The sequence below is a fragment of the Xiphophorus maculatus genome, chromosome 22, assembly GCF_002775205.1.
Source record: "Xiphophorus maculatus strain JP 163 A chromosome 22, X_maculatus-5.0-male, whole genome shotgun sequence".
NCBI classification, from domain to species: Eukaryota; Metazoa; Chordata; class Actinopteri; order Cyprinodontiformes; family Poeciliidae; genus Xiphophorus; species Xiphophorus maculatus.
The window spans coordinates 4,548,167-4,574,479 of record NC_036464.1 but is presented as its reverse complement, the minus strand read 5'-3'; the positions used below and the strand labels follow the sequence as shown (position 1 = coordinate 4,574,479).

At 42.7% G+C, this 26,313-nt stretch overlaps 1 protein-coding gene across 2 annotated transcripts in view; it reads left to right on the top strand.

Annotated features, from left to right (window-relative positions):
- Positions 1–26,313, top strand: part of inpp5a (inositol polyphosphate-5-phosphatase A) — a 224,810-nt gene that overhangs the window by 94,138 nt on the left and 104,359 nt on the right. For both annotated transcript variants that reach the window (XM_023328035.1, XM_005795167.3), the window contains exons 3-4: positions 19,732–19,832; positions 20,040–20,127. In XM_023328035.1, the coding sequence (XP_023183803.1) occupies positions 19,732–19,832; positions 20,040–20,127 (189 nt within the window). The remainder of the gene's footprint in view (positions 1–19,731; positions 19,833–20,039; positions 20,128–26,313) is intronic.

Genomic DNA, 26,313 nt, shown 5'->3' with positions numbered 1-26,313 from the left:
TTTCCTCGATTTTGACGTTTACAGCCTTCGTATTTGATCGAACTCCTCCTAGGGATTTCGATTGATCGGCTTCAAACTCGGTCAGTCTGATCATAAGGCATGTCTGATTTAAAGTTATCAAATTGGTGAGTTTTGGAGCATGTTGAAGGGGGGTTACCAGGGGTCAAAGTTCACCTACACGCCATGAAACAAAAACCTCTTATATTTCCTATACAAAAACACATAGAGGGACCAAACTTTCAGTGATTGATCGACATCGGGTGTCCTAAAATACCCTGCAGTGAAATTTTTTTTTTTACGTAGGCCACGCCCCCTGAGAGCAGGAAGTGTAATGTTTTACTGTGAACGGTCGCTATCTTAGCCCTTTGACCTAATCAACATGAAACTGTGTCCAGAGACAGAAGACATGTTGGTGTGTTGTGGATTCCAACCCCGACCGGCTGCGATGAAGCAGGTGGGCGTGGCGGCGTTGCGAACGCCATCAAATTTCGTTTGGCTCTGAATTCCACAGTTTCGGGGTGAGCTGCTCCAAACTCACTAGGATGGATCCTTATCCATCCCCGAACAGGAATCCATAGCGATATTTGGTGGGCGTGGCCTAATTTTTCTATAGCGACCCCTAGAGTATTTTAAATGAACAGCCCCAAGCCATGCTTAAACCTAGAATTACGAAACTTGGTACACATGTGTATCTTGTCGGGACGTACAAAAAAGTCTCTTAGAGCCATGCTCTAAACCCAACAGGAAGTCGGCCATTTTAGATTGAAGTTCATTTGACCTCCATTTTGACGTTTACAGCCTTTGCATTTGATCGAACTCCTCCTAGGGATTTCGATTGATCGGCTTCAAACTCGGTCAGTCTGATCATAAGGCATGTCTGATTTAAAGTTATCAAATTGGTGACTGTATGAGCTTGCTGAAGGGGGGTTACCAGGGGTCAAAGTTCACCTACTCGCCATGAAACACGAAACTCTTATATTTCCTATATAAAAACACATAGAGGGACCAAACTTTCTGTTGTTGATCATCAATAGGTGTCCTAAAATACCCTGTGGTGAAATGATGACATCGCTTAGGCCACGCCCCCTGAGAACAGGAAGTGTCATGTTTTACTGTGAACGGTCGCTATCTTAGCCCTTTGACCTAATCAACATGAAACTGTGTCCAGAGACAGAAGACACGTTGGTGTGTTGTGGATTCCAACCCCGACCGGCTGCGATGAAGCAGGTGGGCGTGGCGGCGTTGCGAACGCCATCGAATTTCGTTTGGCTCTGAATTCCACAGTTTCGGGGTGAGCTGCTCCAAACTCACTAGGATGGATCCTTATCCATCCCCGAACAGGAATCCATAGCGAAATTTGGTGGGCGTGGCCTAATTTCTCTACATCTCCCCCTGGAATATTTTAAAAAATCAGCCCCAAGCCATGCTTTATCCTAGAATTACGAAACTTGGTACACATGTGTATCTTGTCAGGACGTACAAAAAAGTCTCTTGGAGCCATGCTCTAAACCCAACAGGAAGTCGGCCATTTTGGATTGAAGGTCCATTTTGGGCCCTATTGTGGCCGTTTACAGCCTTTGCATTTGATCGAACTCCTCCTAGGGATTTCGATTGATCGGCTTCAAACTCGGTCAGTCTGATCATAAGGCATGTCCAATTCAAAGTTATCAAAACGGTGACATTTGAACAGGTGGAAGGGGAGTTAGCAAGGCTCAAAGTTCCCCTGTGATCGACTGTGTAATACAAAGGGGATCCTTTGTCAAGTGTAGGGCAATGCTGCCCTCTGGTGTCGAATTACTGAAATAATGAAACTATTTCAGTAATTTCAGTAATTCGACACCAGAGGGCAGCATAGCCCTACGGAATGACAGTTCAATGTTGAATTAAACAGGAAAAAATTAAATAATTTGTAATTCTAACACAAAAACTGACAGAGACACCAAAGTTTGAGTTATTGATCATTATCTTGTGTCCAATAATATCCAATGGTTAAATGATGACATCACTTAGGCCACGCCCCCTGACAACAGGAAGTCTCGTATTTTACTGTGAACGGTCGATAGCTTCTGCACCAAAGTTTGCACGAGTGACCCTGGCGGGACCCTGACGACCCTATGTCATCATATTATGACGTCATCTAAGCCCCGCCCCCTCAGAACCGGAAGTGCCGTTTTTTTCCTTGGAAAGCTCCGTTTATGGCTCTCTTGACCTAATCAAGGTGATTCGGATGATAAACTCTGTCAATGCTCGCTGCTGGCTGAACCGTGTGGGCGTGGCCAAATGGCGAATATCAGTCCCTCGCCATATGCATACGTTTGGCTCTAATTCACGCATGGATCATCCGATTGGCACCAAACTGGATATGTATGACCTTTGTTCACCTCTAAAGAGCCCGACGGGTTTGAGATGTAATTTGACTCCACTGCGCCCCCTAAGGTAATACATCGGCCGTATCTCCTCGACGCATGGACCGATCTGCACCAGATTTTTTGACAGTCGTCGGGGAGCGCCGCCGAACGCATTCACGCGTGTCGCCCGGTGGACGGGCGGAGAAAATGCGCGACAGCTACTGCGGCGGCTAGCGGGCGGCGGTGCTAGAAACTGCGGCGGAGCTTCTGCGGTGGGGAGCGGGCTGCGGCTCTGGAAACCGAGCGAGAGCTTCTGCGGTGGCCGGAACCCCCGCGGTGGCCAATAGGCCGGAGCGGCGCTTGCTGCGAGGGCCGCCCGAGGCTGCTTGCAGCTTTAATTATTATTATTATTATTCTTCCCACCTCTTCGTGTGCCTTTTTGGGGGCTTTATCATATTCAAAAACTCACCAAACTTGGCGGTCGCGACTAGAAAAATTAAAAATTTTGAATTTTAAGGTTGTCGCAAAAATCGCAAAAAAAATTGCTCAACGGCGGCAACTAGCAATTTTCTGTTGACACAATGGTATGAACGTATTTCATCGTAGAGACATGAAATTTGGTACACTTGTAGAGCTCCCCAAAAGACTCAGAACTTACATTTAATGTTATTAGCCAACTATCACAGGAAGTCGGCCATTTTGTCTTGAACATCCATTTTTTTCCTCGATTTTGACGTTTACAGCCTTCGTATTTGATCGAACTCCTCCTAGGGAATTCGATTGATCGGCTTCAAACTTGGTCAGTCTGATCATAAGGCATGTTTGATTTAAAGTTATCAAATTGGTGAGTTTTGGAGTATGTTGAAGGGGGGTTAGCAGGGGTCAAAGTTCACCTACTCGCCATGAAACACGAAACTCTTATATTTCCTATACAAAAACACAGAGAGGGACCAAACTTTCAGAGATTGGTCGTCATCGGGTGTCCTAAAATACCCTGTGGTGAAATTATTTTTTTAAGTAGGCCACGCCCCCTGAGAACAGGAAGTGTCATGTTTTACTGTGAACGGTCGCTATCTTAGCCCTTTGACCTAATCAACATGAAACTGTGTCCAGAGACAGAAGACATGTTGGTGTGTTGAGTAATCCAACCCCTACCGGCTGCGATGAAGCAGGTGGGCGTGGCGGCGTTGCGAACGCCGTCGAATTTCGTTTGGCTCTGAATTCCACAATTTCGGGCCCAGCTGCTCCAAACTCACTAGGATGGATCCTTATCCAGCTACCGACAGGAATTCATAACAAAATTTGGTGGGCGTGGCCTAATTTCTCTATAGCGACCCCTAGAGTATTTTAAATGAACAGCCCCAGGCCATGCTTTATCCTAGAATTACGAAACTTGGTACATATGTGTATCTTTTCAGGACGTACAAAAAAGTCTCTTGGAGCCATGCTCTAAACCCAACAGGAAGTCGGCCATGTTGTATTGAAGGTCCATTTTGGACCTCGAGTTTGACGTTTACAGCCTTCGTATTTGATCGAACTCCTCCTAGGGATTTCGATTGATCGGCTTCAAACTCGGTCAGTCTGATCATAAGGCATGTCTGATTTAAAGTTATCAAATTGGTGACTGTATGAGCTTGCTGAAGGGGGGTTAGCAGGGGTCAAAGTTCACCTACTCGCCATGAAACACGAAACTCTTATATTTCCTATACAAAAACACAGAGAGGGACCAAACTTTCATTGATTGATCGTCATCGGGTGTCCTAAAATACCCTGTGGTGAAATTATTTTTTTAAGTAGGCCACGCCCCCTGAGAACAGGAAGTGTCATGTTTTACTGTGAACGGTCGCTATCTTAGCCCTTTGACCTAATCAACATGAAACTGTGTCCAGAGACAGAAGACATGTTGGTGTGTTGAGTTATTCCAACCCCGACCGGCTGCGATGAAGCAGGTGGGCGTGGCGGCGTTGCGAACGCCGTCGAATTTCGTTTGGCTCTGAACTCCACAATTTCGGGCCCAGCTGCTTCAAACTCACTAGGATGGATCCTTGTACACCCACCGACAGGAATTCATAACAAAATTTGGTGGGCGTGGCCTAATTTCTCTATAGCGACCCCTAGAGTATTTTAAATGAACAGCCCCATGCCATGCTTTATCCTAGGATTACGAAACTTGGTACACATGTGTATCTTGTCGGGACGTACAAAAAAGTCTCTTAGAGCCATGCTCTAAACCCAACAGGAAGTCGGCCATTTTAGATTGAATTTCATTTGACCTCGATTTTGACTTTTACAGCCTTCGTATTTGATCGAACTCCTCCTAGGGATTTCGATTGATCGACTTCAAACTCGGTCAGTCTGATCATAAGGCATGTCTGATTCAAAGTTATCAATATGGTGACATTTGAACATGTGGAAGGGGGGTTAGCAAGGCTCAAAGTTCCCCTGTGATCGACTGTGTAATACAAAGGGCTTTGTCATGTGTAGGGCAATGCTGCCCTCTGGTGTCGAATAACTGAAATTACTGAAATAGTTTCATTATTTCAGTAATTCGACACCAGAGGGCAGCATTGCCCTACAGAGTTCAATTTTGTAATGTAGGAAAAAATTAAAAATTTGTAATTCTACTGTGAACGGTCGATAGCTTCTGCACCAAACTTTGCACGAGTGACCCTGGCGGGATCCCTGACGACCCTATGTCATCATATTATGACGTCATCTAAGCCCCGCCCCCTCGGAACCGGAAGTGCCGTTTTTTTTCCTTGGAAAGCTCCGTTTATGGCTCTCTTGACCTAATCAAGATGATTCGGATGATGAGGTCTGTCATTGCTCGCTTCTGGCTGAACCATGTGGGCGTGGCCAAACGGCGAATATCAGTCCCTCGCCATATTCATACGTTTGGCTCTAATTCACACATGGATCATCCGATTGGCTCCAAACTGGATATGTATGACCTTTGTTCACCTCTAAAGAGCCCAACGGGATTGAGATGTAATTTGGCTCCACTGCGCCCCCTAAGTTAATACATCGGCTGTATCTCCTCGACGCATCGACCGATCTGCGCCAGATTTTTTGACAGTCGTCGGGGATCGCCGCCGAACGCATTCACGCGTGTCGCCCGGTGGCCGGGCGGGGAAAATGCGAGACAGCTTCTGCGGCGGCTGGCGGGCGGCGGTGCTGGAGACGGCGCCGGAGCTTCCGCGCTTGCGAGCGGGCTGCGGCTCTGGAAAACGCGCGAGAGCTTCTGCGGTGGCCGGAACCCCCGCGGTGGCCAATAGGCCGGAGCGGCGCTTGCTGCGAGGGCCGCCCGAGGCTGCTTGTTAGGCCCGAGCAGCAAAGCGCTGCGAAGGCCTATTGTATCTGTACTGTTTATTATTATTCTTATTATTCTTACCCCCCAAAGAGGTGCCTTTTTGGGGGCTTTATCATATTCAAAAATGCACCAAACTTGGCGGTCGCGACTAGGCAGTTTAAAAATTTTGAATTTTAAGGTCGATGCAAAAATCGCAAAAAAATTGGCTCAACGGCGCCAACTAGCAATTTTCAAAGGAAATTTTGCTATTCATTTACTTTATCGTAGAGACATGAAATTTGGTACACATGTAGAGCTCACCAAGATGCTCAGAATAAGGTATAGATTTAGAAGTGCAAATATCACAGGAAGTCAGCCATTTTGTCTTGAACGTCCATTTTTTTCCTCGAGTTTGACGTTTACAGCCTTCGTATTTGATCGAACTCCTCCTAGGGATTTCGATTGATCGGCTTCAAACTTGGTCAGTCTGATCATAAGGCATGTTTGATTTAAAGTTATCAAATTGGTGAGTTTTGGAGTATGTTGAAGGGGGGTTAGCAGGGGTCAAAGTTCACCTACTCGCCATGAAACACGAAACTCTTATATTTCCTATACAAAAACACAGAGAGGGACCAAACTTTCAGAGATTGGTTGTCATCGGGTGTCCTAAAATACCCTGTGGTGAAATTATTTTTTTAAGTAGGCCACGCCCCCTGAGAACAGGAAGTGTCATGTTTTACTGTGAACGGTCGCTATCTTAGCCCTTTGACCTAATCAACATGAAACTGTGTCCAGAGACAGAAGACATGTTGGTGTGTTGAGTAATCCAACCCCGACCGGCTGCGATGAAGCAGGTGGGCGTGGCGGCGTTGCGAACGCCGTCGAATTTCGTTTGGCTCTGAATTCCACAATTTCGGGCCCAGCTGCTCCAAACTCACTAGGATGGATCCTTATCCACCCACCGACAGGAATTCATAACAAAATTTGGTGGGCGTGGCCTAATTTCTCTATAGCGACCCCTAGAGTATTTTAAATGAACAGCCCCAGGCCATGCTTTATCCTAGAATTACGAAACTTGGTACATATGTGTATCTTTTCAGGATGTACAAAAAAGTCTCTTGGAGCCATGCTCTAAACCCAACAGGAAGTCGGCCATTTTGTATTGAAGGTCCATTTTGGACCTCGAGTTTGACGTTTACAGCCTTCGTATTTGATCGAACTCCTCCTAGGGATTTCGATTGATCGGCTTCAAACTCGGTCAGTCTGATCATAAGGCATGTTTGATTTAAAGTTATCAAATTGGTGAGTTTTGGAGTATGTTGAAGGGGGGTTAGCAGGGGTCAAAGTTCACCTACTCGCCATGAAACACGAAACTCTTATATTTCCTATATAAAAACACATAGAGGGACCAAACGTTCAGTGATTGATTGTCATAAGATGTCCTAAAATACCCTGTGGTGAAATGATGACATCACTTAAGCCACGCCCCCTGAGAACAGGAAGTGTCATGTTTTACTGTGAACGGTCGCTATCTTAGCCCTTTGACCTAATCAACATGAAACTGTGTCCAGAGACAGAAGACATGTTGGTGTGTTGTGGATTCAAGCCCTGACCGGCTTTGACATAGCAGGTGGGTGTGGCGGCGTGGCGAAGTGACCTGTGACGCCGTTGCCATACGTTTGGCTCTGAATTCCACAATTTCGGGCCCAGCTGCTCCAAACTCACTAGGATGGATCATTATCCACCCACCGACAGGAATTCATAACAAAATTTGGTGGGCGTGGCCTAATTTCTCTATAGCGACCCCTAGAGTATTTTAAATGAACAGCCCCAAGCCATGCTGAAACCTAGAATTACGAAACTTGGTACACATGTGTATCTTGTCGGGACGTACAAAAAAGTCTCTTAGAGCCATGCTCTAAACCCAACAGGAAGTCGGCCATTTTAGATTGAAGTTCATTTGACCTCGATTTTGACGTTTACAGCCTTCGTATTTGATCGAACTCCTCCTAGGGATTTCGATTGATCGGCTTCAAACTTGGTCAGTCTGATCATAAGGCATGTTTGATTTAAAGTTATCAAATTGGTGAGTTTTGGAGCATGTTGAAGGGGGGTTAGCAGGGCTCAAAGATCCCCTGTGATTGACTGTGTAATATGTTACACAGTCAATTACAAAGGGGATTATTTTGTCATGTGTAAGGCAATGCTGCCCTCTGGTGTCGAATTACTGAAATAATGAAACTATTTCAGTAATTTCAGTAATTCGACACCAGAGGGCAGCATTGCCCTACGGAATGACAGTTCAATGTTGAATTGAAAAGGAAAAAATTAAATAATTTGTAATTCTAACACAAAAACTGACAGAGACACCAAAGTTTGAGTTATTGATCATTATCTTGTGTCCAATAATATCCAATGGTCAAATGATGACATCACGTAGGCCACGCCCCCTGAGAACAGGAAGTGTCATGTTTTACTGTGAACGGTCGCTCTCTTAGCCCTTTGACCTAATCAACATGAACCTGTGTCCAGAGACAGAAGACATGTTGGTGTGTTGAGGTTTCCAACCCTGACCGGCTTTGAGATAGCAGCTGGGCGTGGCGGCGTGGCGAAGTGACCTGTAACGCCGATGCCATACTTTTGCTTCTAGATTCCACATGTTTCGACCGAGCTGCACCAAACTTGGCTTGAGTGATGCTGGTGTGATGTCTGAAAATTCTATGTCATCAGATTATGACGTCATCTAAGCCCCGCCCCCTCAGAACAGGAAGTGCTATTTTTTTCCTTGGAAACTTTCATCTATGGCTCTCTTGACCTAATCAAGGTGATTCTGTGTTGGATGACAGATAGGAAGTTGATCTCGCTTGCTTTAAAGTGCCAAGAGTTTTCAATGGCGGCAACGCCATTCGTATACGTTTGCCTCTACATTCCACATATTTTGACCGAGCTGCATCAAACTTGGCCTGAGTGATCCTGGAGGCTTGCCCGTCAATCCTACGTCATCACATTATGACGTCATCTAAGCCCCGCCCCCTCGGAACAGGAAGTGCCGTTTTTTTTCCTTGGAAAGCTCTGTTTATGGCTCTCTTGACCTAATCAAGGTGATTCTGTGTTGGATGACAGATAGGAAGTTGGTCTCGCTTGCTTTAAAGTGCCAAGAGTTTTCAATGGCGGCAACGCCGTTCGTATACGTTTGCCTCTACATTCCACATATTTTGACCGAGTTGCATCAAACTTTGCCTGAGTAATCCTGGTGGTATGCCCGTCGACCCTATGTCATCATATTATGACGTCATCTAAGCCCCGCCCCCTCGGAACAGGAAGTGCCGTTTTTTTCCTTGGAAAGCTCCGTTTATGGCTCTCTTGACCTAATCAAGGTAACTCGGATGATAAACTCTGTCAATGCTCGCTTCTGGCTGAACCGTGTGGGCGTGGCAAAATGGCGAATATCAGTCCCTCGCCATATACATACGTTTGGCTCTAATTCACACATGGATCATCCGATTGGCGCCAAACTGGATATGTATGAACTTTGTTCACCTCTAAAGAGCCCGACGGGTTTGAGATGTAATTTGACTCCACTGCGCCCCCTAAGTTGATACATCGGCCGTATCTCCTCGACGCATCGACCGATCTGCACCAGATTTTTCGACAGTCGTCGGGGAGCGCCGCCGAACGCATTCACGCGTGTCGCCCGGTGGACGGGCGGGGAAAATGCGCGACAGCTTCAGCGGCGGCTGACGGGCGGCGGTGCTGGAAACTGCGGCAGAGCTTCCGCGGTGGGGAGCGGGCTGCGGCTCTGGAAAACGCGCGAGAGCTTCTGCGGTGGCCGGAACCCCCGCGGTGGCCAATAGGCCGGAGCGGCGCTTGCTGCGAGGGCCGCCCGAGGCTGCTTGCAGCTTTAATTATTATTCTTATTATTCTTCCACCCAAATGAATTGCCTTTTTGGGGGCTTTATCATATTCAAAAACTCACCAAACTTGGCGGTCGCGACTAGAAAATTTTAAAATTTTGAATTTTAAGGTTGTCGCAAAAATCGCAAAAAAAATTGCTCAACGGCGGCAACTAGCAATTTTCTGTTGACACAATGGTATGAACGTATTTCATCGTAGAGACATGAAATTTGGTACACTTGTAGAGCTCCCCAAAAGACTCAGAACTTACATTTAATGTTATTAGCCAACTATCACAGGAAGTCGGCCATTTTGTCTTGAACGTCCATTTTTTTCCTCGAGTTTGACGTTTACAGCCTTCGTATTTGATCGAACTCCTCCTAGGGATTTCGATTGATCGACTTCAAACTCGGTCAGTCTGATCATAAGGCATGTTTGATTTAAAGTTATCAAATTGGTGAGTTTTGGAGCATGTTGAAGGGGGGTTAGCAGGGGTCAAAGTTCACCTACTCGCCATGAAACACGAAACTCTTATATTTCCTATACAAAAACACATAGAGGGACCAAACTTTCTGGGATTGGTCGTCATCGGGTGTCCTAAAATACCCTGTGGTGAAATTATTTTTTTAAGTAGGCCACGCCCCCTGAGAACAGGAAGTGTCATGTTTTACTGTGAACGGTCGCTATCTTAGCCCTTTGACCTAATCAACATGAAACTGTGTCCAGAGACAGAAGACATGTTGGTGTGTTGAGTAATCCAACCCCGACCGGCTGCGATGAAGCAGGTGGGCGTGGCGGCGTTGCGAACGCCGTCGAATTTCGTTTGGCTCTGAATTCCACAATTTCGGGCCCAGCTGCTCCAAACTCACTAGGATGGATCCTTATCCACCCACCGACAGGAATTCATAACAAAATTTGGTGGGCGTGGCCTAATTTCTCTATAGCGACCCCTAGAGTATTTTAAATGAACAGCCCCAGGCCATGCTTTATCCTAGAATTACGAAACTTGGTACATATGTGTATCTTTTCAGGATGTACAAAAAAGTCTCTTGGAGCCATGCTCTAAACCCAACAGGAAGTCGGCCATTTTGTATTGAAGGTCCATTTTGGACCTCGAGTTTGACGTTTACAGCCTTCGTATTTGATCGAACTCCTCCTAGGGATTTCGATTGATCGGCTTCAAACTCGGTCAGTCTGATCATAAGGCATGTCTGATTTAAAGTTATCAAATTGGTGAGTTTTGGAGCATGTTGAAGGGGGGTTAGCAGGGGTCAAAGTTCACCTACTCGCCATGAAACACGAAACTCTTATATTTCCTATATAAAAACACATAGAGGGACCAAACGTTCAGTGATTGATTGTCATAAGATGTCCTAAAATACCCTGTGGTGAAATGATGACATCACTTAAGCCACGCCCCCTGAGAGCAGGAAGTGTAATGTTTTACTGTGAACGGTCGCTATCTTAGCCCTTTGACCTAATCAACATGAAACTGTGTCCAGAGACAGAAGACATGTTGGTGTGTTGTGGATTCCAACCCCGACCGGCTGCGATGAAGCAGGTGGGCGTGGCGGCGTTGCGAACGCCATCGAATTTCGTTTGGCTCTGAATTCCACAGTTTCGGGGTGAGCTGCTCCAAACTCACTAGGATGGATCCTTATCAACCTGCCAACAGGAATCCATAGCGAAATTTGGTGGGCGTGGCCTAATTTCTCTATACGGTCCCCTAGAATATTTTTAAAAATCAGCCCCAAGCGATGCTTTAACTTAGAATTACGAAACTTGGTACACATGTGTATCTTGTCAGGACGTACAAAAAGTCTCTTAGAGCCATGCTCTAAACCCAACAGGAAGTCGGCCATTTTAGATTGAAGTTCATTTGACCTCGATTTTGACGTTTACAGCCTTCGTATTTGATCGAACTCCTCCTAGGGATTTCGATTGATCGACTTCAAACTTGGTCAGTCTGATCACAAGGCATGTTTGATTTAAAGTTATCAAATTGGTGAGTTTTGGAGCATGTTGAAGGGGGGTTAGCAGGGGTCAAAGATCCCCTGTGATTGACATATTACACAGTCAATTACAAAGGGGATATTTAGTCATTCCGTAGGGCAATGCTGCCCTCTGGTGTCGAATTACTGAAATAATGAAACTATTTCAGTAATTTCAGTAATTCGACACCAGAGGGCAGCATTGCCCTACGGAATGACAGTTCAATGTTGAATTGAAAAGGAAAAAATTAAATAATTTGTAATTCTAACACAAAAACTGACAGAGACACCAAAGTTTGAGTTATTGATCATTATCTTGTGTCCAATAATATCCAATGGTCAAATGATGACATCACGTAGGCCACGCCCTCTGACAACAGGAAGTCTTGTATTTTACTGTGAACGGTCGATAGCTTCTGCACCAAACTTTGCACGAGTGACCCTGGTGGGTTCCTTGACGACCCTATGTCATCATATTATGACGTCATATAAGCCCCGCCCCCTCAGAACAGGAAGTGCCGTTTTTTTACTTGGAAAGCTCCGTTTATGGCTCTCTTGACCTAATCAAGATGATTCGGATGATAAACTCTGTCAATGCTCGCTGCTGGCTGAACCCTGTGGGCGTGGCCAAACGGCGAATATCAGTCCCTCGCCATATGCATACGTTTGGCTCTAATTCACGCATGGATCATCCGATTGGCGCCAAACTGGATATGTATGACCTTTGTTCACCTCTAAAGAGCCCGACGGGTTTGAGATGTAATTTGGCGCCACTGCGCCCCCTAAGGTAATACATGGGTTGTATCTCCTCGACGCATCGACCGATCTGCGCCAGATTTTTCGACAGTCGTCGGGCAGCGCCGCCGAACGCATTCACGCGTGTCGCCCGGTGGACGGGCGGGGAAAATGCGCGACAGCTTCTGCGGCGGCTGGCGGGCGGCGGCTCTGGAAACCGAGCGAGAGCTTCTGCGGTGGCCGGAACCCCCGCGGTGGCCAATAGGCCGGAGCGGCGCTTGCTGCGAGGGCCGCCCGAGGCTGCTTGCAGCTTTAATTAGGCCCGAGCAGCAAAGCGCTGCGAAGGCCTATTGTATCTGTGCTGTTTATTATTATTATTATTATTAGGCCCGAGCAGCAAAGCGCTGCGAAGGCCTATTGTATCTGTACTGTTTATTATTATTATTATTATTACGATTCTTCCCACCTCTTCGTGTGCCTTTTTGGGGGCTTTATCATATTCAAAAACTCACCAAACTTGGCGGTCGCAACGAGAAAATTTAAAAATTTTGAATTTTAAGGTTGTCGCAAAAATCGCAAAAAAAATTGCTGAACGGCGGCAACTAGCAATTTTCTGTTGACACAATGGTATGAACGTACTTCATCGTAGAGACATGAAATTTGGTACACATGTAGAGCTCACCAAAAGACTCAGAACTTACATTTAATGTTATAAGCCAACTATCACAGAAAGTCGGCCATTTTGTATTGAACGTCCATTTTTTTCCTCGATTTTGCTGTTTACAGCCTTCGTATTTGATCGAACTCCTCCTAGGGATTTCGATTGATCGGCTTCAAACTTGGTCAGTCTGATCATAAGGCATGTTTGATTTAAAGTTATCAAATTGGTGAGTTTTGGAGCATGTTGAAGGGGGGTTAGCAGGGGTCAAAGTTCACCTACTCGCCATTAAACACGAAACTCTTATATTTCCTATACAAAAACACATAGAGGGACCAAACTTTCAGTGATTGATCGTCATCGGGTGTCCTAAAATACCCTGTGGTGAAATGATGACATCACTTAGGCCACGCCCCCTGAGAACAGGAAGTGTCATGTTTTACTGTGAACGGTCGCTATCTTAGCCCTTTGACCTAATCAACATGAAACTGTGTCCAGAGACAGAAGACATGTTGGTGTGTTGTGGATTCAAGCCCTGACCGGCTGCGATGAAGCAGCTGTGTGCGGCGGCATGGCGAAGTGACCTGTAACGCCGATGCCATACGTTTGCTTCTAGATTCCACATGTTTCGACCGAGCTGCACTAAACTTGGCTTGAGTGATGCTGGTGTGATACCTGAAAATTCTATGTCATCAGATTATGACGTCATCTAAGCCCCGCCCCCTCAGAACAGGAAGTGCTATTTTTTTCCTTGGAAACATTCATCTATGGCTCTCTTGACCTAATCAAGGTGATTCTGTGTTGGATGACAGATAGGAAGTTGGTCTCGCTTGCTTTAAAGTGCCAACAGTTTTCAATGGCGGCAACGCCGTTCGTATACGTTTGCCTCTACCTTCCACATATTTTGACCGAGCTGCATCAAACTTGGCCTGAGTGATCCTGGTGGGAGGCCCGTCGATCCTACGTCATCACATTATGACGTCATCTAAGCCCCGCCCCCTCGGAACAGGAAGTGCCGTTTTTTTCCTTGGAAAGCTCGCCCTAAACCATGCGAGAGCTTCTGCGGTGGCCGGAACCCCCGCGGTGGCCAATAGGCCGGAGCGGCGCTTGCTGCGAGGGCCGCCCGAGGCTGCTTGCAGCTTTAATTCTTCTTACGATTCTGCCCCCCTCTTCGTGTGCCTTTTTGGGGGCTTTATCATATTCAAAAACTCACCAAACTTGGCGGAAGCGACTAGGCGGTTTAAAAATTTTGAATTTTAAGGTCGCCGCAAAAATCGCAAAAAAAATTGCTCAACGGCAGCAACTAGCAATTTTCAAAAGACCCATTGCTATTCACTTACTTCATCGTAGAGACTTGAAATTCGGTACAGTTGTAGAGCTCACTAAGACGCTCAGAATTTACAAGTAATGTCATAGTGCAAGTATCGCAGGAAGTCGGCCATGTTGGATTGAAGGTCCATTTCGGACCCTGATTTGGCCGTTTACAGCCTTCGTATTTGATCGAACTCCTCCTAGGGATTTCGATTGATCGGCTTCAAACTCGGTCAGTCTGATCATAAGGCATGTCTGATTTAAAGTTATCAAATTGGTGAGTTTTGGAGCATGTTGAAGGGGGGTTACCAGGGGTCAAAGTTCACCTACACGCCATGAAACAAAAACCTCTTATATTTCCTATAAAAAAACACATAGAGGGACCAAACTTTCAGTGATTGATCGTCATCGGGTGTCCTATAATACCCTGCAGTGAAATTTTTTTTTACGTAGGCCACGCCCCCTGAGAGCAGGAAGTGTAATGTTTTACTGTGAACGGTCGCTATCTTAGCCCTTTGACCTAATCAACATGAAACTGTGTCCAGAGACAGAAGACATGTTGGTGTGTTGTGGATTCCAACCCCGACCGGCTGCGATGAAGCAGGTGGGCGTGGCGGCGTTGCGAACGCCATCGAATTTCGTTTGGCTCTGAATTCCACAGTTTCGGGGTGAGCTGCTCCAAACTCACTAGGATGGATCCTTATCGACCCGCCAACAGGAATCCATAGCGATATTTGGTGGGCGTGGCCTAATTTTTCTATAGCGACCCCTAGAGTATTTTAAATGAACAGCCCCAAGCCATGCTTAAACCTAGAATTACGAAACTTGGTACACATGTGTATCTTGTCAGGACGTACAAAAAAGTCTCTTAGAGCCATGCTCTAAACCCAACAGGAAGTCGGCCATTTTAGATTGAAGTTCATTTGACCTCGATTTTGACGTTTACAGCCTTTGCATTTGATCGAACTCCTCCTAGGGATTTCGATTGATCGGCTTCAAACTCGGTCAGTCTGATCATAAGGCATGTCTGATTTAAAGTTATCAAATTGGTGACTGTATGAGCTTGCTGAAGGGGGGTTTCCAGGGGTCAAAGTTCACCTACTCGCCATGAAACACGAAACTCTTATATTTCCTATACAAAAACACATAGAGGGACCAAACTTTCTGGGATTGATCGTTATGGGGTTACCTAAAATACCCTGTGGTGAAATTATTTTTTTACGTAGGCCACGCCCCCTGAGAACAGGAAGTGTCATGTTTTACTGTGAACGGTCGCTATCTTAGCCCTTTGACCTAATCAACATGAAACTGTGTCCAGAGACAGAAGACATGTTGGTGTGTTGTGGATTCCAACCCCGACCGGCTGCGATGAAGCAGGTGGGCGTGGCGGCGTTGCGAACGCCATCGAATTTCGTTTGGCTCTGAATTCCACAGTTTCGGGGTGAGCTGCTCCAAACTCACTAGGATGGATCCTTATCCATCCCCGAACAGGAATCCATAGCGAAATTTGGTGGGCGTAGCCTAATTTCTCTACATCTCCCCCTGGAATATTTTAAAAAATCAGCCCCAAGCCATGCTTTATCCTAGAATTACGAAACTTGGTACACATGTGTATCTTGTCGGGACGTACAAAAAAGTCTCTTGGAGCCATGCTCTAAACCCAACAGGAAGTCGGCCATTTTAGATTGAAGTTCATTTGACCTCGATTTTGACATTTAGAGCCTTCGTATTTGATCGAATTCCTCCTAGGGATTTCGATTGATCGGCTTCAAACTCGGTCAGTCTGATCATAAGGCATGTCTGATTTAAAGTTATCAATATGGTGAGTTTTGGAGCATGTTGAAGCGGGGTTAGCAGGGCTCAAAGTTCCCCTGTGATCGACTGTGTAATATGTAATTACAAAGGGGATCCTTTATCATTCCGTAGTGCAATGCTGCCCTCTGGTGTCGAATTACTGAAATTACTGAAATAGTTTCATTATTTCAGTAATTCGACACCAGAGGGCAGCATTGCCCTACGGAAAGACAGAGTTCAATTTTGTAATGTAGGAAAAAATTAAAAATTTGTAATTCTACTGTGAACGGTCGATACCTTCTGCACCAAACTTTGCACGAGTGACCCTGGCGGGACCCTGACGACCCTATGTCATCATATTATGACGTCATCTAAGCCCCGCCCCCTCAGAACCGGAAGTGCCGTTTTTTTCCTTGGAAAGCTCTGTTTGTGGCTCTCTTGACCTAATCAAGGTGATTCGGATGATAAACTCTGTCAATGCTCGCTGCTGGCTGAACCGTGTGGGCGTGGCCAAATGGCGAATATCAGTCCCTCGCCATATGCATACGTTTGGCTCTAATTCACGCATGGATCATCCGATTGGCACCAAACTGGATATGTATGATCTTTGTTCACCTCTAAAGAGCCCGACGGGTTTGAGATGTAATTTGACTCCACTGCGCCCCCTAAGGTAATACATCGGCCGTATTTCCTCGACGCATGGACCGATCTGCACCAGATTTTTTGACAGTCGTCGGGGAGCGCCGCCGAACGCATTCACGCGTGTCGCCCGGTGGACGGGCGGAGAAAATGCGCGACAGCTACTGCGGCGGCTAGCGGGCGGCGGTGCTAGAAACTGCGGCGGAGCTTCTGCGGTGGGGAGTTGGCTGCGGCTCTGGAAAATGCGCGAGAGCTTCTGCGGTGGCCGGAACCCCCGCGGTGGCCAATAGGCCGGAGCGGCGCTTGCTGCGAGGGCCGCCCGAGGCTGCTTGCAGCTTTAATTATTATTATTTTTTTTTTTTTACAGAATTTTAACTGGATGAAGCTAAAATTTTGCCACTAGAGAAGTTCTGGGTATAGATCATATTTACAGACAGAGCTGTTTTTATTTTATTCTATTCTATTCTATTCTATTTATTTATTTATTTTTATTAAAATGGAAATGTATATGTCTTTTTTTTTTTTTTTTTTTTTTTTACATTTTTTTGGCTTATCTACTGCTATAAGTATGTTCTTTCAGAAAATTGCCTTTTTTGAAATCTATCTTATGTTAATCTATTCTACTAGCTTAGTTGACAAATATTTTAATTATTGATTAATCACTGTTAATCCGATTAATCGTTTCAGCCCTTACTCTGATCATATTAGTAACTACATTTATGCCTATCCCTAACTTTAACCATAAGCACTTTTTTCCTATTCCTTAACTATTCCTAAACTTAACCCTGGGCTCTTAACGGCGCATTAAGACGGGGTTTTGGTTCCCATAAGGCCCATCCGTCGTCAGTAGTTTACTAAGTATAGCAGAACAGGTCCAACACAAACAAAAACACACATCCTTCATATCACATTAGTTGAGAGCTGCTTGGGTTTGAGACCTTTTCCGTCGTTAGATTGATAGGACCTCAAATGGCTTCAACTTTGAGCCATTTGAGGTCGGCGCTTTTGGGTCATCCAGTTAAGTGACAAGCCATAGGTTGATGGAAAATCTATAGCAGCACCGCCATACATTACCTTTATATGATCGGGGTGTTCTCTGCCCGCCGTCCACAGGCCGGACTCCTGTGAGTGCCTGCGAGCGCTAAATCACTCCATGCTATTGATTTTCCATTAGAAGTCGGCGGCTCCGAGCCCCTCTGACACGCTGCTCACAAACACCTCACTGAGTGGAAGCGGGAAGCAACATGAGGTCATGTGACTCGGGTCGAGTTCGCCGAAGGGAAAACCATGAATCTGGGATTTGTTCTTGTTCCATGGAAGAAAGCTTTAGAGCGAACAGGAAAACTATTTTGCAGTTTGATCTAATCGCTGATTTTTTTCTAAACAAGGAAATTTTGTTATTACATGATGTTTCTCTTTGCTTTGATTTTTACTTAAATTATTACTTTTCACCTAACTTTATTTCAACTTGATGGTATGTAATTATTAGTGAGTTTCAGATACAAACACTTTGATCAGTCACTATTGGTTTTATTTGAAGTGCCATGTAAAGTGGATAAATTGGAGATTTTATCACAATACGTATTGAATTGCAGCAATCATTGCAAAATTCCAATTGCAAAGGGCTGATTGGATTATTATTATTATTTTTTGTTGGATTTGGTGTGTGTATATTTAGTGGCTGAAATTGGGATAGATTGCAATGGTAAAGATTTGAGAAAATGACACAGATCAAACTTTAAACCCACTCCATCCAATTCTTTAAAGAGTTTTTCTTTATTCGAGAAGTGTAACGTTGGCCCGCTTGATTGGTTTTAGAATCAAAACGGGATAATTGTGCTGTAAAAACCCCCGGTTTTGTCAAAATTTCAACCATCTGGTTCAAACTGTTGACATCATCTTAGTGGAAACTCGTTATGATGAGCAACCAAATCTCAAACTCTGACCTGACCTGGAAACTCCCGCTACTCCTGTGTTACAGTCCAAAGTTAAACCAGGGTTATATCAACATTGACTGAAAGGATGTACCTCAAACCAACAACTGGACAGGTAAACCTTGGGCCAAATCTGGGTTTTCCAACAGGACGATAATCCCAAGAACTCATTTGAAATGCTTAACATATGACCCTGACTGCAACCTAATTAAATATTTGTAATTTTAAATGAGCTGTATCAATTCTACCAACAAGAGAGATCAAATACCAGCCAGACTTCCTTCTGTCAGGAGCTTTATAGTAAATAAAAGGAGCATATGGTTGAGTTGGAAGCACTTCAGCAATGATTTCCTGAAGTAAGTTGTTGTTTTCAGTTCATCTTGAGGAGTGGCGTTGAAACTTTTTGCTATGCTGGCTAAAAATTTCAGTACAGCTGGTTTGTGAATTTTTCTTTTTTCTGTTTAAAAACACAAAAATAATTCTGTACATTTAACAGTAACATAGTCAGGTTTATATTAAAATGGATTTATAAACCATTGTAGATCCAAAACATAAAAACAGTCTTCCTGGTTTCCTGTGTTCCCATTTCTGTGAAAAAAGTAGAGGAAAATAGCTAATAAAAGACAAACACTTCATTTTTAAGAAAATTTTAATTTGTCTTGGAAAATAGTTGCACTTGAAAAGAATTACAAAACTATTCTTAGATTAAAGTTGTGGAACATGTAAAATCATTCCAAGGGCTGCGAATGGCCCCGCTCCTCACTTTGGACATCGCTAGTCTATTGCAAATTCATGAATCTCTTTATAAAACCATTGCTGGATTTTATTAAATGGCTATTCAACCCTAAAAACAATGAAGTGCAGATAACTTGAAAATGAATTTTATGTCTTCTCTATTGACTCGAGTCATCCTGGAAACACAAGGCGCTGCCAGCTTGTTGGCATGAAGTGACGTCTGATCTTCAGTCACACCCTCCAGCTGCTGCAGCATCCCTGATAGGAGACAGGAGATCAAACAGAGATGTTTGATTATTAAAAATGACTCAACATGTTTCTGCTTTGACGTCCATAGATGCCAAAAAGAATAAAATGAAACCGTTTTGACCCATTTCTTCCTTATTTCCTCTTTGTATTGCAGACAGTAAAAGCGCACAAGCCCCACTTCTTGGCCCTTCACTGTCAGGAGTGTGGTGGGAAGAGTTTGGAGTCAGGCGTGACGGAAGTGGAACGTTTTGTCAAGTAAGTGTGTCACTTATTATCCGCTCTAATTGATTTTACAGTGGCAATCTAAAATAGAGCAGCTGATAGAAACTGAGCGGACTACTCCCCCCTCTGGCTGCTTCATGTCACCTCTGGTTTGTTGTGTAAAATGGGATTTAATTGCCCCATTTTCAGTGCTCCATCGGTTTAGCAGTTTATCAGTGTGTGAATGTGTGTGTCCGTCAGAGAGCTGATGGCTGCTCAGGAACTGAAGGACTACAGCAGAGCCCGTGTCTACATCGATGAGAGCTATGAATCCCCAGAGCGTTTCACGGTGAGCACAACAATTTATTCAGTCCAAATCTGTTTGTTTCCATAAATTACGTTAAATAGTTGAATTGATTATGTGTATTGCTTGTCTAAAGCGCTCATCATTGGGGTAATGTGGGACATTTTATTAATTTTTTTAGCAGAATAACTCTGTGACTTATGACTGCTGCTTGAATTTTGTTTTTTAAATCAACACGTGAAGTGTATATATACATACACTTTCACCTATACTTTGTTAGCAAGTTGAACCTCAACCAAATGCACTTATAGGCATCAACCAGATAAATATTTAGAATAAAATAGAAGTTTCTTGGATTAAAACAATTAATCAAATTAATCATGATGGCTTGATTATTGAAATCAACTAATTTAGTAATCGTTAACTGCAGCATACAGACTGAAAAAAGGCCACTTGCTAAAAGAACAACATTGTCAGAGCAGTAATTAGGCCAAAATTGTACAAAAAATATATGCATTTTGCATTTAAATTGAAAAACCTTCTTTTTCTGTAAAAATGTTCTACCCAAAGCTGCAGAAGTAGCATCGTTTTAGCTTCACCTAGCTAAATTCTGTAAAGAAAATCTCATATTAACACCTTTTGCTATCAAATTATTGATCAGTAATCCAAAAAATAATCAACAGATCAGCCCTACACTGTGTTGATGAGAAGTCAAGCAGAAAGACCTGAGCTTAGAAGTATTTTTTCACTGCAGATGCAGATGCTAAAAATGAAAGCATACACTATATGCTATAATGTTTATTTATTTATTTTTATTTAAAAAGTACTTATTTCCAACCAGAGGTTTGTGGTAACCAGTTACATTTAATTGAGTAACTTTTTGAAAAGTATTTACTTTTAAGAGTAGTTTTTTAGTTTTTGTGCACTAGAATTTGTACTTTTATTTGAGTAATTGTATTATAAAGTATTGCTACTCTTGCATAAGTAATATGACTGGATGCCTTGAGTAACTTAATTAAATGAAAAACAAACAAACATGTTTTAACAAAAAAACACACCAAAAACATACATAATTTATGTCAAAGTGAGAGATTTTCTTGTTCTAATTTCTTGTGATCAGACGACGAATATTGTCACAGGAAGTACTTCACCCTATTTGGACATATACATCACCTACTATAAATTTAGTTTCAGGAAGTTTATTTTGGAAAAACTTAAATTTAGGAATAGAGCTTCTTCTGCTTAAAACTAGTTGTTTTATAATTGTATGAATTTTCATTTAATTTTTGTCCATAAAATATCAGAATTTTAACATTATGTTAGATTTTTCTTTTGTCTGCCATAATTTTTTATTTTAAATCAGATGTTCTGAACAGGTACATAGTTCATTAGTAGCCTTTTTATCAAATATGTTTTTACTTGAGTAATTACTTGGACTGCTACTTTTTCTTTACTTGGATAAAAATATGTTGAAGTAGTACTACTTTGATTTGATTACAATTTCTGGGCACTTTAACCTTTTCTTTTTATGTTGTAAAAATAGATGAATGAATGAATAATTCAGTAAATACTGCAGTTATATGTAAAATGTGTTACAACAGTTGATGGAAAATATCTTATCCAAACACTAAATTTATATATTATGAAATTTAACTGAGTTATTAAAATTTTTTGTTAATTTACGTACAAGTGCTGATAAAAGTGACAGGGCTCATCTATTATCACTGATCCAAGTCAATTAATTTCTTTTCACTCCAGTTCTCAGAACTTATAAAGTTTTTATAAAAATTACTAAAAAAGCACTTTAGATAGAGAGTATGAAGGTAATATTTCCATCAGAACCACAATTTAAACTGTTATTTATTTCGGTGTCGCCCGTTACCTTGGTGATGACCCATTGATTAAAGGTTCATTCTGCTGTTTTATGACTCAACGGTGCTTTTGCAGTGGTCGCAGATGGCCACCAGGGGGCAGCAAATATTCAGAAATAAAGTGGCCAAAGGCTGTTAAAGCGACTGTTGTTCAAAATCAGGATGACATTTATACAGAGATGGACTCAGAATTAACTGTCAAGTGAATGCTAAACATAAATTTAACTCTAAAAAGGAAAATATATTAAAAATATCCAGTTTTGGGATAAACTAACAAAGTAGTTCGTAGCTAATTATAAAGTGGAGATAAATGCTGGTTTAATCTCAGGAAACCTGGTTAGCATCATGCAAACAATGTATGTGGAGGAAAACTGACACTTCAAATCAACCTGAACCGATGAGGTGAAGCACGGTGGTGGCAGCATCATGGTGTGGGAGTGTTTAAAACTTGTGAGAGGCTGCAGGTTTTGACACCGGAGCGAGGTTCTCCTCCAGCAAGATGAGAGTAAACATCCAGTCAAAAGCTTCAAAGAATGGTTTATATAAAAGCCCAATCGTGTTTTAGAATGGTCTAGTTAAAGTCTACGATTAAATCCTAATGGGAATGAGAGGCAGGATGTAAACCGGAATATCACACATGCTTTCTGTCCAATCTGACTGAGGTTGAGCTGTTTTTCAAAGAAGAATTAGTGCGAAAAAGTATTGTCTTTATTTTGCTTCACTTCATAACTATTCTGTTTTCTAACCACATAAAATCCCAATAAAAATCTGTTTTCATTTTCTGGAGCCAAACAGTTGAACTTAGAGGTATAACGTTTAAATCAGAGGGAGCATTGAGCTTAAATGTTCAATCAATAAAGTAATTATCTGCGTATTCCTAAGGAGCTTTCACAACAACAACATCTGTGTGTTTTGTCTATGGACAGCAGCCTCTCTGCCGTTTCCCCACGCTACGCTGCTTCTCCACAAACGCTCATTAATCAAAGCGCCTGCAGAGTCACATTTGCTCTTTTCAGAAAAAAATTATTCCAAAACCCTGGCCTTTTCACAAACATAATTATCTGCCGTTTCGTAGAAGCTTCGCCGCCATTTGTTCAGCGCTGTTTGTCTGTACATTAACCTTTTTAGTCCTACTTTGATTCCCATCAAATAGAGATAGCAGTTTGTGCGAATCGGTCGGCGGAAAGAGAAACATCGGACGTGCTTCCTGCGGCGTTGGTATTGAAATCCCAGCAACAGTAAATATGAAGAGACTCTCCAGTCGTTTCACACACCGGGCTTGCCATTTAGCTTTGATGACATCACCGTGTTTGTTTTCCCAATCTTCGATCTTTTCTCTTCCCCTCAAACGCGCTCCTGGGATAATTGTTTGTTGCCCGGCTCGCCTGTCATTTTTCAGATAAAATAAGCGGGAACGCTTCTTTTTCTTTTTTTTTTTTCTTTGTGCTGTTGTGTATGAAGCGTCTTTTAAAGTAAAGGTTTTGGATGTTGTGAGTGTGTAATAAAAACGCCCATCGGGGTGTTTACGTGAGTGTGTCTTGATGGATGGGGTGAACGCGCGTGTGTGGCGCTCAGTAATGAGACTATTGATTTGTCTTCTCTCAAATCTGAAAAACGGTTTGATAATCTCATGTTTCTGCCATGAGAGAAAAAGTTTTCACTTTGAATGCACAGATTTGTGTTTTTTATTAAAACTATTTAATAATTTTGTATGGATCAAAACATTTTTTTTCAAAAGTGAATCCACTTCATAAGTTATAGATGTTTAATCAATTAATTTTTTATCATTCTAGCTTAAATGGAAATATTTTTAATCCTGGAATGTGATGTTATGGACAAATTGTCCAGCAGATGGTGGACTACTAAATAAGCTGACTTGTTATTAATAAAAAATGTTTAGCAGGAGGAAAAAGTGCAGTCTGGCATGGAGGCAATAAGCCTGCACCTTTTCTGGGGCCTTGAGCTCATTTGCATGTCCAGATCTTGTCTCATGTACCTCCATAGATTGAATGACATGTTTTTGGTAGAAGGTTTTGTTGAATGAAATGCAAAAAATACTTTTAGTTGAGGAGAGTATTGTGAACCACTGAGTAACAACATCTTGAATGTGCTTCTCTTCACAATTCCTCTACAGGTTTAGTTATTCCTGTTCGCTGTGCAAAGTTTTCTTCCATCTTTTTTCCTTCCACTTAATTTTCCAGCTTTTGATGCAGAAATTTGTGAAGAATCAGCTTTAATCATTTTTATTTGCTTTAGGTAACATCCTGATTTCTTGAGAAACAAAAATAATTAGTTTTTTTATTAGCTGTAAGGGGGTAAACATTAAAATAAACAGAAATAAATGATTAAGAGAGTCTTATGTACATGACTTCCACTTTCTGAACCAAATTACTGAAATACATGCCAGTTTTTAGAATAAATTCTCTTTGAGATATATTTTGAATTTACATGAACTGGTTATTTAAACAGAATTTAAGCTTTGAGATGGTTGAAAAGATTCATGTTAGGGAAAACAAACTTGTGTTTTCATAATCCTGAAGCCAAATCTGAAAGACAGAGTGCAGATCTCAACGGGCAGCATTAGCCTGGAGGAGCTTGACTGACACGTCCGGCTGTTTCACGGCTCTGTTAAGGTATACAGCAGGTAAAATGTCAATTAGGAAGACCCGCCCTGATAACTCAACTCCCAATCCACTTGTTCTCGCCCATTAATATTTATCGGAGCGATGTGAGGCGGCGTCACCGACTCCTGACATACAAACCGGAGCTGTGGCGTCCCTGCAGCTTAACGGCATCATCCGCCGCTGTCACACTGTTCAATCAGGCTGCCGACACACACATGATGCCTCCTCTGGTTTGAGTTGTTCCAGGGCATTTTAATAGGAAATTAAAGGCATCCCTCGCCTGTGTGCGTGTGTGGGCACGTGTGTGTGTGTGTTTGGTCTGCAGGACAGGAATGAGATCAGTGACAGCGGATAAATCAGGATCTGTTCCTTGATAGGATGCTGCTGTCTCCGTTTACCCCGGGTTCATGCGCGCACATGAGTGCAGATGTAATGTCCTGACATGATGGAGTCCGCTGAAGGACTGAGTCCAGTTCTGCTTCCGTCCTGGACTCAGGAATTTCACAGAAAGGCTCATGTCTGAGTGTATTTAAATGGTTCTTACTGGTGTTGAAATGTGAACTGACACACTCTCAAGTCAAGTTTATCTGTAAAGCACATTGTAGCAACAGGGCAGTTCAAAGTGATTTACAATATAAAAACACAACACAGTATTCAATTATGAAACAATTAGTAAACTTTGTTTTATCAAAATTATCATCAAATATGTTAGTGTTCCATTTATTATTAATAAAAGGCAACTCTAAACAGGTTGGGTTTTAGCCTTGATTTCATTGAACTGTGTTTCAGCAGTTTTGCTGTTTTCTGGAAGTTTGTTCCAGATTTATGGTAGAAGCTGAATGCTGATTCCCCATGTTTGATTCTGGTTCTGAGGACGCAGAGCAAACCAGAACCAGACCTTTAATGTATTATGGTGCTAATTTATTCAGTGATTTATAAACTAAATAAAGTTTTAAAGTCTCTTCTCTGAGGTACAAGGAGCCGGTGTAAGGGCTTTTGATTTGCATTCTGGATCAGCTCCAGCTGTTTGATTGTTTTATTTAGGCAGACCACTGAGGACACTGTTGCAATAATTAATGTGACTAAACATAAACATATGAGTGAGTTTCTCTAGATCTTATTAGGATCTACAGAAACAAATATGTAAATTAAGGACTTTTTTCATTTATTTGCAGTAATCAGAGAGGAAATAGTTAAAGAGAGAAGGAAGAAGACAAGAAGCTTTGGTCACCAATTTTGAAATTAAACCTCACATGGCTGCATTGAGGATTAATAGCCTAAACATATGTAGCGCACATACATCCTAAAGTAAAACATTACCAAGTATTTTTGATCTAGTTTCTAGTGCAAATATCTTAGTATACATTAAGTAAGACTTACAAGTAACTTTTCTGCAATATACAGGAGCTTGTTTTATCCAACAATTCCCAAATATTGATGAAAAACTGCTAGTTTCACTGCTAGGTTATTTCACTTATAATATGGAGAAAATCTCTTGTTAGAAATTAGATGATTTGCCAGCAGAACTAGAACTTTTTCATCAATGTTAATCTATTATTTACCTTAAACAAGCTCCTATATCTTGTTAAAAAGTTATTTGTAAGTTAGTTTGTCTTATTTCAAGCGTACTAAGGTATTTGGAATATTAACTAGAAAGAATACTTGGACAGATTTTGTTTTTTTGCAGTGCAATAGCTCCTCATTCATTCCAGCAGGTCATGTTTTAGTTAAAATAT